Source organism: Lepus europaeus, chromosome 2 (genome assembly GCF_033115175.1).
Source record: "Lepus europaeus isolate LE1 chromosome 2, mLepTim1.pri, whole genome shotgun sequence".
Lineage (NCBI taxonomy): Eukaryota > Metazoa > Chordata > Mammalia > Lagomorpha > Leporidae > Lepus > Lepus europaeus.
In genome coordinates this window covers 35,051,406-35,064,193 of record NC_084828.1, presented here as the reverse complement: position 1 = coordinate 35,064,193, position 12,788 = coordinate 35,051,406, and the positions used below count along the sequence as shown (strand labels likewise).

General features: G+C 35.5%; 1 protein-coding gene across 1 annotated transcript in view; it reads right to left on the bottom strand.

Annotated features, from left to right (window-relative positions):
* Positions 1 to 12,788, bottom strand: part of ROBO2 (roundabout guidance receptor 2) — a 622,866-nt gene that overhangs the window by 9,755 nt on the left and 600,323 nt on the right. Inside the window, exon 26 of the mRNA XM_062175939.1 lies at positions 4,123 to 4,296. Coding sequence (XP_062031923.1) covers positions 4,123 to 4,296 — 174 coding nt within the window. The remainder of the gene's footprint in view (positions 1 to 4,122; positions 4,297 to 12,788) is intronic.

Below are 12,788 nucleotides of genomic sequence, written 5' to 3'. Positions count from 1 at the left end.
AATCCAAAATTATATAGCTTAATAATTAAATAATAGCCTTGGATTTTGTATCTTCTAAGAAGAAAAGATATTGCATGCACCATGAATTAAAAAATTGAAAAAGATAGAATTAAAAATGGTTGTTGGAAAAATAAAGTATACAATCAAATACATTAACTTAAATTTAATTTACTATTCATTTCCATGTGGATTCATTTCAACAAAAATCAATTCACTAAAGAATCTTTTACTGGCCTACTCAGGATTAGCCACTGTCAGGCACACAATGGCACAGGTGTCATTATTGTACTCATTATTAAGTAAGAAAATGGAAGCATGATGAAATTAAATGCAAGTATCTCCAGACTGCCTTTCTCTTCCTATGAACGCTAGACTTAGATAACCAAATCTACACCGAACACTTCGATTACATATTTAGCAAACTTTCCAAATTTCACACATTGGAACTAAGTTCTCAATGACAATCTCTGAAATATATTTTCTCTGTAGTTTCTTCTCAGTTAACAACAATTTTATTCTTCAAGCTGTCCAAACCCTCAGCATAATCTTAACATCCTTGCTTTGCAACCTGTATTAATTTCATCCACAAATCCCGTTAGCTCTCTCCCCAGAATCCCATCTCTCTCATCACTTCCACCGACTCTATCTTGGTACGAGTGACCATCATCTAGTTCCTATGTTGCCTCTATAATCTCCTATGTGATCTGTATGCTTACAGCTTTGCCCCATTTTGTATATCACAACACCACAGCAAGACTGATTTGTTTAAAGCACATGCACATAATCCAAGTATACACACTAAAGTACTGCATGAGACAACATCATTATCAGGTTCTCCAAACGTTGGTGCATGTTTGCCTTTGTATTCTATTTTGTTGCTCTCTTGGCTCCCCACACACTGCTCCCCTTCCTTTTCTTCTGTTAGGCCCTAGGTTTTCACTTTTTGTTCTCATTTCCTTGATAGACTTTTTCTCAAATATCACCATTGTTCTTTCACTATATTTTACCAATCCTCACTTAAATGTCACCTTCTTATGAGGGCCATCCCTGAGAATCCTATGTAGAAGTACCCTCTCCTTAGCCCTGTCTTCTGAAAGTCCTTCCCTTTCATTTATCCCCATGGGACTGAGCATCCTTCACTCATGAGTTTACGCTGGTCTTTACTGATCTTCTCCCATTAAACTGTTAGCTCCTGGAGGGCAAGGGATTTCATTTGTTTGGTCCATGATGCCTACCAGATGGTATACACTTAATAAATATTTACATGAGTAATGAGTGAATTATATATATATAATATATAATATATATAAACACACACACACACACACACACACACACATATATATATATATATATATATATATATATATAAAACTTGCTCAAAGATAAAACTAATATGTGGCAGTGCTGCAAACATAGCACTTTTTCTGAATTAATCTAGGGAAAGCAGGTTGATGGGGGTAGAGATGTGCCTTCTGTTGTTAAGCACTGGTCAGTGTATCTGCTCCAAAGAGTAGGATATGACTTACTATGCAAATGACAAAGATCTGTATTCATCAATGCCTACTTAGGAGAGACTACTCAAGGGAGAAGATCATGCCTGTGTTTTGTGTGACGTCTTGCATAGCATTTGAGATGCATTTCTTCTTACTGGACACAGGGAAGATAGTTTGACAACATGTGACAGAATTCTTGGCAATCACATGAGAAACGACATGTGCCATTGCCACTAGAACTGCCCAGTGGCCACCCAGCTTCTGCTTCCCTTAGCTCAGAAATCATGAAAGTTTCTGACCTTCAAAATGATAGCCTCTGAATACTGAAGAGGCCTATGGCCTTACATTACTGTTTAGAGAGGAACCATCTGATCTTTATAGATGATTGTGTCAATGAAAGAGAAAATTGCCCCATGCCAAGCAAAGGTTAAAGGTTCTTTGGTAGAGCAGTTAGCAATAATTACCCTAATTAATATACTCATAAAACACTATTGTAAAATCTATAATGCAAATGCTTCCTGTAAAATGTTACAAAATTATTCCTGACTGATGGATTCATATCACATGAATGCTGTGGCATATGCATTTGTTGTAAAATCACAATATTTTTAAGGATAATCTGCACAGTTCCACTCAAAAGCTTGTATCATAAATAAAATGCCTTTGGATCAAACACTTGGGAAGATATATGAGCCAAAATTTCCTTCAAAATCTCACTATTTCCAAAACATAATTGCTAACGATACATAAGCCCTTTTTAGAATTTGAGGAAGTTTGAGATTTTAGGAAGCTGTTTGATTTTTTAAAAGATGCAATTTGGTTTCTAGGTTAAAAGCAGATATGAAATATAATATTTATACCATAAAGTAGGAGGCAACCTGCTTTAAGCAGACATTCTAAAAAAACCTGAAATAATAGTATTTTAGGAAGAGAGTGATCTATTTTGTTGATTTACATTTTATATCTCCACATATTCTACATATGGTGTTGAAATATTTCTGAAAAAATGTAGAAAAATATATACCTAAGTTGTTTTCTCATTCAACAATATTCAGAGCAGGAAACATATAAAACGATTGACTTTCAGATTTATAGCTAGAATAGCAGTCCTTTTAAGCTAAAGAGTAAGGTCGCGACTACAAACTGTTTTAAGTGTAAATTTTTGCTCACCAGGTGAGACCTATTTACAAGGAATCAAAATCTCAGTTGTAGCCTAACCTTCATATTCCATGGAAAAACACTTCCCAATGAAATAAAGCAGGAAAACATAAGCCTGAAAGCTTTTAAAACAAGGTTGTTTGTTTTTTTAAGTTTTCCTAGCATTATCAGATGACAAAAGAAAGCAAAATAAAAATGCCAAAGTCTCTCTCTCTCTCTCTTTCTCTCTCTCTCTGTAAACCACTGAAGCACAAATACTTTTATCTTTTCAAACTGAGCCTCATTCTGTCCTATAATAAGCCTGAAGAGTGCTAAGTATCAGGTCATGGATTCCGCAAACCAAATGGACATTAGATTCACTATGGAAGCTTCAAAATTAAACAATTAAATCCAAATCTTCAGAAAGTTCTAATGTGCAGTTAGGTTAGTATTTTGTAGAACTACTTCTGGATAAATTTGTGTGCCTGTAGAGGAAATTGTGGAGATGGGGGGAATAAACTCACTTTTGGGTCTGAAATTATACTATTTTAAGTACATTAGGTAACATCTTTAAAATTTCAGTGTAAATAGTTGTATTCATATTTTAAAAGATACAAGAATTGGGGCCATGTAGTGGTACAGCAGGTTAAGCCACCACCCGTAACAGCTTGCATCCCATAAGGGTGTTGCTTCAAGTCCCTGATACTCCACTTCCAATCCAACTCCCTGCTAATGTGCCTGGGAAAACAGCAGAAGATGGCCTGAGTGCTTGGATCCCTGCCTGGATGAATCTCCTGGCTTTCGTCTGACCCAGGCCCGACTATTGCAGCCATTTGGGGAGTGAACTAGTAGATGGAAGATCTCTTGCTCTCGCTCTTGCTCTGTAACTCTGATTTTTAAATAAACATTAACAACAATAAAAAGAAGAATTAAGTTGAAAATATGAGAAATGGATCATGCTGTGTATAAAATACTCATTACTGAATATAGTCCTTTTCTAGCAATATTGTATTTCCTGAAACTAGTAGTGTTTGACCAAACATTCAAAGATTGGATGCTATGTATAAGTTCAGCCAACTATGGCTCATAGACCAAATCCAGCCACTACCTGTTTTGTCAGTAGAGTGTTATAGGACTCACTCATACCCATTCATTTAATTTTTTAGTCATACTCCTGTAACAGTGGAAGGACTGAATAGTTGGGCCAGAGATCATGTGCCCCCAAAGCCAAAAACCATTTGGTTTTTTAAGAGAAGTTTGCTTCCCCTTGGTTATGGACTAGATGTTTGTGTACACTCCAAATCCATATGTTGGGATCCTGAACCCCAGTGTGAGGGTGTTTTAGTTAAGCAAGACCGCATTGCCAGGTGTCTGCCATGTTGTACAAGGAGACAGTGCCTAGTCTGCCATCGCTACTCTAATGGAAGTTAACGGCCACAGGGTACACATCTCATCAGTGAGGAAACACTAGGAAAGGAAGTGAACCTACCATCTGTCGCTCCTTCCCTTCGATGAGGCATTGCTGGTTGTTGGTCCATTCGCCCTCCCTTGTGTTTTTTAGTGGGCCTAGGCCTCTGATTTTGACTCACGGCTGCACTGGTATTACTGTCAGTAGAAAATGGGCTGGTGGGTCGAGGTCTTTGAGAGGAGGGAAAAGCTTTTCCTAGAAAGAAAACAAGGGGGATGGGGTACAGAGAATGTCATTACAATACACTGATTCTGCTGCCTGATGCCTCTGCTCTTTCTAGGACTAACCTATAAGCCTATCTGCAGATGCCACTTGAAGATATCAAATATTGGTGCATTTCTATAAAAAATACACTCTGTTGCAGATATTTTGTCCAGTTTTGATAAGGTAGCAACCACCCATTTATCAAGAAGTTTCAGACAAATCCACATAAAACCAACCAGCAACCAAAAACTCAATCTTGCTTAATTATGGCTTTCTTTAATATGGACAGTGCTAGTGATGTTTTCATAGACTTTTGCACATTCATGAAGTTTTCACTTGTTAAAATTAAGCTACTTCTGAAGTGAATTGTGTACTGTGCTATTTGTTTAATCAACTTTCACCTTGGAATTTGGCAAATTTTCTCTGAAAAATGCCCAGTAGTAATTACATTTGAAATTTTACAAGAAAAGTCTGCTCAGAAACATCTATTAAATTGACCTTATCACCTATGCACTATATGATGAATTCTACCTTTAGTTTTTAGCAGAAACTCAATAACATTATAGCAGTATAAAATCACCTTGTATATTCAAAGTGCAATAGGTGTTTTCTGATGAAAATTATCGTACCCAAGAAAATTCCAAATTCTCATGAAAAAATGTGCTATGTACTTGTCTTGTGGTTGAGTGTAAATGTGCAGGGAAATTTATTCTGGGAAAAGGTTAGCTAACAAATTTTAATCAGATTATGATTTTAATACTGTGTTTATTACGGTGAGAGAGATGTCTGGTTTATGTTCCTGTATTTTTCTCTTATGCATGTTTTCATTTCACACACAATTATATGTAGTTATATTTTCTTAAGTCAATGTGACATGATATTGCTTAATGCTTTATTAGCTATCAGCATACATGCAACAAACACACTTAGGAGTTTATTAGTTTCCTTGCACTTTCTTACTGCTCCTCTTACAGCTAGTGCTACAAAAAAAGCATTCAGGCAATATAAAATTTCTGACTTATGCCTTTTAAAGCAAGAAAATTCAAATAACAGTATACTACAACATATTTTAGTTTGGATGCTATATGAAAAATAAACCTTTGCAATGCTTGTGCTTGGAAAATGTTTCTCATTTGAAGATACCTAATGCATGCTAAAAAGAAATATTGATGGTATGATCCAAATAACATTTCCCAGACTCATTTTTATGACCTGGGAGTTTAGTGAAGGGTCAAAATCATTTTTCTTTTCTTTACTACTTGAACACTATTAAGACTTCAAAAATGTACTTAATGTTTCATTAGCTTGTTTTGTATGGTAGCTCAGTTCATTTTAGAACCTTCCTAAATGTGCAGTTAATAAGTATCCATACAAATATAAGAGCATGTATCATGCCAAAGTTATTCTGTTTCAGCCCAATAAATGATTACAAATTACTTAGCAGCACATGAAAAATTACATAATTAGTCTTCTATATTGTTACTTATTACTCTCAGACAGCAAAATTAAATTACTTTAAAGAGTAATACACATCTAGTCATCATTTTATTCAACTCGCAAATGCAGTAGGTGTATCTTTAATTAGCATCCTTTAAAACAAATAATAAATTATTGTATTAAAATCTTAGCCAAACAATTAATAAGACCATCAGCCATTTGAACTGACAGAGCGACAGTCTTAGACCCAAGCACCTCATGCTGAGAAAGCCTTCCCAGAAAATGCATTTGCAGAAAGAGATGGGGCAAAGGAAGGCACTGGAGATAAAAGCTGAACAATTTTAATCACTGTGCACATTATTGATTGTGTGAGGATTTTGAAAAGTGTGAGTTATTGAAAATTTAATGGCAATCTTAGTTGCGGCTTTGTTGTAATATAAAAAGGAAGCATATTCCAATTAATCAGCAGAGCTCTGAAGGAAAAAGGCAATATGGGAGATTAGGTGGTGAACAGGAGCCTGTTCTTGGCTCTGCAAAACTAGCAGCAGAGGGGAGTTCTGATACTAGAGCATCCAAACCATGGCCATGCACATTAAAGAAAGCCCTGTGGTTAGACTCACTGAGGAGAAAGAACAAGAGAAAAAAAAGGGGGGTGAGTGCCCAAAGGACAAGATTCTGTCATGCAAAGAGTGTTCACTTGGGAGTCTACCAACCTGTTTTTGTAAGGCTGGTTCCATCCAGCCTAAAACCAGCTTTATCTGCTGCTGCCACCAGTGCTTGTGCAAAACTGCCGCTGGCAAAGATGGAGCCATCTGAGGAGCTACCTACACTAGATCTATGACTAGAAAAGTTACGATCCTCATCAGATGCAGAGCCCCATCCATTTACCATTGAACCTAAAAACAAATGTAGTTGTCTAGTGAGTTTTTCATATTGGATATCTCATCTGCTTGTACACACTATACTCAGGAGCAAGTAGGCTGCCTTAACTCCTCGCTTCTTCCCTGAAGTATCATCATGACCTCCTTGTTTTAAACATGGCTAGTGCAGAAGAATGAAGCTAAAATAAAACCTGTTATCTGTTTTTAGCCCAAGAACAAAACCTGTTTCATATGGTATGATTTTCACATTGTTCAAATTATACCACAAGATCACCTTCCAGGAGAACTGTGATTATATACTTTCATTTCCTATAATTCAAAGAACACCTTTATTGAAAGAAATTATATGCATTTAAATCAATTTAGGACTTACATGAAGAAACAGTATATTTTGCTTGAACTCAGATTTCAGTAATAATCTCCATGAAAACCCATATACTCATATACTGTAGATATGCGTATATTATAGAAGGGCTAGAATATTTCAAGATTTTAAAATGAAGTTGCTCATAAAGTAACAACAAAAATTTGCAAGTAAATAAATCAACAAAATCAAACATACTTACAACACAAGAATTACATTTTTATAAAAGCTGTATTTATCTCAATGATCATTCTTTTTAATTATTTTAAGAAGTGCATTTTTATGTTAAAAAAAAACTTTATAAAGAACATTGCCAGCATCGATATTTTTTCCACAAAGTGCAACATAATAGAGGAAAGCAATGACAGCTTTACATGTAAATTGCTACAAATTGTAAAGATAGGAGAAATAATTTTTATTCTTAATTTTCTAGCAAGTCATTTGCAAGATTATATTTTTGCTTAGAAAAGAACATACTATGTACTTAACTACGAAATAAAAATAATAAAAATAATAATACTTAAGTTGGCTCATTTTTTTAGAAAGGCAGAAACATTTATAAAAAGCTAATTTAAGATTTCTAAGTAAAGCAAATATGTATTTACATGAAAGACATGTAAGTCAAATGTTATGGATTTTTTTCTATTTTCTTCAATATTTAAGACAACAGTATAGTTAGGCCTGTTGCCATGATGCAGTCTTTCTAATTTTAGACAAGGGACCAAGATACAATAACATGGCTCCATGCACTTTCAAGGCAGAGAAAACAGAAACTGAAGGGGTTAGAATGATCCGAGAAGTTAAAAGGGTGTTAAGTGTAGCAGAAAAAGATAGAATTCTGATTCTACTTGCTAGAAGTACAAAGATACACTTTTTACTCTCCAAATAAATTCCCTTGACACAGACCACTGCAAGGAAGCTGAGATAACACCAGCAACTGAGCCTCCTCCGAGAGAATCGTTTCTGAGTTAATAATCACAAGTCAAGGACCAACAGCCCCAAATGAAAGAAGAAATGATGCAGTAGGCCTTGCAATATAAAGCTCTGGTAGATAAGAAAAAAATCAACGTGATTCAGTGAGTGGTCATAAAAGAATATGAAACTCTAGAACTGGGGATAGTTTGGAAACACTGACAAGCTCAGCTTTAATCCTTTCCATGAGCTCTTTTCTGCTTTTCTAAATGTCTGCTCTTAACTCTCCAAACAAGCATCTCTCTATTCTTAGCATCCAATTCACTCCTAAACTCCTATCTGACTTCCTTCTCTATCCTTCTGTCTTCCCCTTTGTTTTCTGAATTATCATTCAGAAGCATGTATCATGCACGTTTGTTCCACTGTTTAAGGCCTTCCCTAGTTTGCCAATACAATGCCCAAACCCCCAGTTAGGTATTTGGGACCCTTAAGCATCCAGCCCAGTCTACCTTTGCAGCTGCAGTTCCACCTACAGCTAGTGCAATCTCCTGATCTCACCTACACATCACCTCACACTCCTTGGATATACTTGTATTGCTACCAACTTCAGTAGAAACCTCCAATCACTAAATTCTAAAAGAAATACAATCTTCTTTATTATCTTAATTCTACCCTACCTTTAATTTCATCTTGGGAAAAATCAATCTCTGTCCCTCCTTTTCCTCCTAAACACTGTAAATGCAATAGCACATTAGTTTTTCTTCCCTTGCATTACACTTCCTTGCATTTATATATTTCCTCTTCAACACACAGAATTTTGTATAATAGGAGATAAACTTTCATTCAGTTTCATATTTCTTATACAAATACACTATACAGTAGAAATCAAACCAATAAAGTACATCTTGGATTAAGTGTCTGAAATATTTTCCTTATTCACTGTAAACTCTATGTGTGATTCTATTTGATGTATAACTTCCTAGAAAGGAACTTATTTTAGTTACAGGAAGACTATCCTCATAAAAACTCCAAGAAAATTATTAAACAAAGAATATAATGTTAGTCAACTCATTGATTCCTTGGACAATGATAGAAGCAGTGACAAAAGCATCCAAAATGGAGAAGAAAACAATAATAAATAATATACTAGTATATAATTTTACTATATAATGAAATATCGTTTATATAATAAAATATACCTGATTATGTATCTTGACTATGCTTTGATACATTTGGATAATTATATTTAGCTATGTCTTATTCAAGTTAAGACAATAAATTTACATTAGGTGGCAATTAATATTTTGGGTGTGATTTCTTCCCTAAAGAAATGCCATCCTTTGGGACCACCTAACAGAGAATTAGCCTAACTTTCCCCAAAAATACACTCTGTGCGACAGTGCATCCTTCATTTGAGGATTTCCACACACACATTCGCTATACCTTAAACAAATTCATTACTTCCCTGCCTTTATGTCTTTGATCTTTCTCTTCATTTTGAACCAATCTTGCCAGGACTATAGAAATCCATTTATTCATGAGGATTTCCTGATGCTTTGTTTCTCTATTCTGGGAAGAGAAAGCAACATGGCAGACAGTGCTTCAAGTGAGGATCGTTCAATGCAGAAAGGACATCAGCTACATAGGAAACACTATTTTATATATATTTTATATATACATATATATATATATATATATAATGCATTATATGTAATATTCCCAAAAGAGCAAAGAGACTAAAGAGATGGCTTCTGAGTTGAAGAGACATGTGTCAGAGATACTTGGCCACCCAGGGCAGTAGGAAACCCAAGACCCCAAGCTAAGGAGAGGAAAGGGCCTCCTCCTTCTAGTGCAGGTATTCATGTCTTCAAGATGGACAGCAAGGAACAAAAAACAGGGGAAAATACATTTTCTCTCTGTTTCCCTTTGTCTTCCTGCCCCTCTGTGCTATAGCTTCCATACCTCACTTCCCTTAGTTTGCCTAAGAGATATAGAACAGGTACATTACTGGGGAATATTTTTTAAAAAACATAAAGCATATAACATATACTAAGACTCCTCCCATAAAATTGCTGTAATTTATGTAACATTTACTGATTCACCATTCAGTGGCTACCATTTTTCCCGTTTAAACACCAAGAATAAATTGAAGATTTTGGTGTACAATTACCTCCCTCCCCAACAAAAAAGAGTAGAAGACAATGATTAGATGAAAAGGAAAAAGATGGATTCATGAATTAAATTTTGATAACTGGCTTTCTTTAAAAAATGTAAATACAAACATGAAAATTAAAAATGAACACCAGGTAAAAATAGCTCAGCTAGAGGCTTTACAAATTATAAGCAATCCATTTCCATTGGACAAGTTATTGCTCCAAACATAATCAATACATATTTAAGCATTTAATGAAAAATGAATTTGTCACATAGTTAAATTTATTTATGTTTACATGTTTAGTGTTTCCAAATTTCTTAGGTTTAAAATTGCTAAAAGAACAGAAAAAAATCCCAAATTTATTCAAACTGTTAAGAAAGAACTGCACATAAGACATTAAGTTGTTGCTCAAACGTTACCAAGCAGTAAAATACCATGATAAAGTGGCATCTTGCTGTGTCTCTATTACATCTTCAGCACTAAAATTAATTTATGATCAGTCATCAATTCATTTACATGTCATTTATGCTAAATCCTTCCTTGCTGATAAATGCTTATCCTTAGATCCATTAAGCTTGAGTAAAGCCTGTGCTTTATAATATGACCCTGCTAATTGTTGCATTACCATTTTTATGAGATACAAAAACTAGCTGTCCCCCAATTTTTTCAGCCAATATTTAATCTAGGAACTCTTCCTATTAAATGCTATTTGTCTAACTATGTGTTGAATAACATCTTCAGCTATAAAAGTCTTTGGACAAATCAACCCAAATATTCACCTCTGTCTAGGTGTTGATAAACTTGGGAGAGTAGAGGGAGAGGAATCATGGTGTTTCTAAATTTGTTTATAAGAAATGCATGAAGTTTGTATGCTTCAAAAAAAAAAAGAAAAGCTTGTCTAATGTTCAGAACTATTCTGTCAAAAAAATTAAATATACAAAAATTCTACCCACTTTTCTCAGACAGAAAGGAATAGGCACAGCAAAATATTAAGAAAAAAATTCTTTGACATATGAAACCTCTTGACATTTCATTCAGATGAAAACACACATCATATTCCTCTATTTGTGTGGTTCATTTTGAAGTGTATACTTAATTTTAATTTCTCCTTGAAGACATCATTGAGAGAGTCTCAAAAAAAAGTATTTAATGATTTTTAGCATTATCCTTGAAACTTTCGTTAAGATTACAATTATTTTTCTGTTAATTTCTGCAGCAGGGGCAAAGCTTCAGGTCAAACCTCTTGGTGCCCAGAGCTCAATCTAAAAGCTGTGTGATAAAGGCAGGTGGGGTGGTTGCCAGGTTGTATTGCTTTCCGAATGATCTGGTGTGGGAGTTCCAGTGAAACCTCAGAACACATCAAGGAGAAAATACAGGGCAGTGTTTTTGAGCTGTAGTGCCCACGTGTGGTCTGGCAGCCAGGGGAACTCTGATTCATTTCTCTTAACAGCAGTCACTCTCAGTCTGACCCTCTGTGAGCACTGAGGCAGGGAGGATCTTGGCCAAGTGGCCCATGCACTGCTCCTGCCCTCTCTCCTCTGGCCTCTTGTTGCCTTCTTGCTGGTAGTGTCCTTAGGTGCCACCAACACTTACCCTGGGCTCCCACTATGGAAGTTATAGCAAGAATGACTGACTGCTTCCTCCCCCATTACCAAACGACTGTGGGCTTGACATTTAGGACGATATGGCAAGCATGTTCCTAGACTCAAACGATTCTGCAGGTAGACATTTTGGTCCCAGAGTGTGATGTGTTGTAATAAAGACATTTTTATAGTCTATTACAACCAAATCAGTGCTATTATGAGGGCAGCTTAAAAATAAAAATGATAAACATGAGATTCAATACTAAAAATGCTGACACAGTTGAATTTTGTTAGCATGGGTCACCGCGATCGAATATAGAAGGAAATATGAAAATATAAATGTTACATCGAAAAATTAATACTTGTGTCTTGATTAAGTTCAGAGTGGGTAAGGACTACTGTTTTCAGAATTCAAATTATAATGTTGTGTTCATAAAAAATATCTACTTGTAGATACATATATAGACTCAAAAGATTATTTTAATCTTAAATATGCTAATTCCAGGGACTGCAAGAAACTTGGGCATTTCCAGAGCAGATATCATGATAATTTATTGTTAGAGTAAGACTAATTGATTTTGATAATGCTTCTGCTACTTATCAGGTGGGTGACCTTGAAATAAGCTTTTAAACTGCTCTGTGACAAATTCCTTGATCTACAAAATGACATCAATCATATTGGTAGGATTGTGAGAATTACATCAGTTAGTTTAATGGTAAAACATTGGAACAAGATCAGAAAACTTTTCTATATGTGCCACTTGCTAATATTTTAGCCGTTGCCATCTTTATCATTTATTCTTTTAAGCCTTTTAAAAATTTAAAAAAGAAATGTAAAAAAAAAAATTTCTTGGGGCTGGTGCTGTGGCACAGTGGGTTAAGGCCCTGGCATCCCATATGGGTGCCGGTTTGAGTCCCAGCTACTCCACTTCCAATCCAGATCCCTGCTAATCCTCCTGGTAAAGCAGCTGAAGATGGCCCAAATCCTTGGGCTCTGGCACCCTCTTGGAAGGCCCAGAGGAAGTTCCTGGCTCCTGGCTTTGGATTGGCTTACCTCTGGTTGCTGTGACAATTTAGGAAGAAAAACCAACAGATGGAAGATTCTCTCTCTCTCTCTTCCTCTCTCTCTCTCTCACTTTCACTCTCACTCT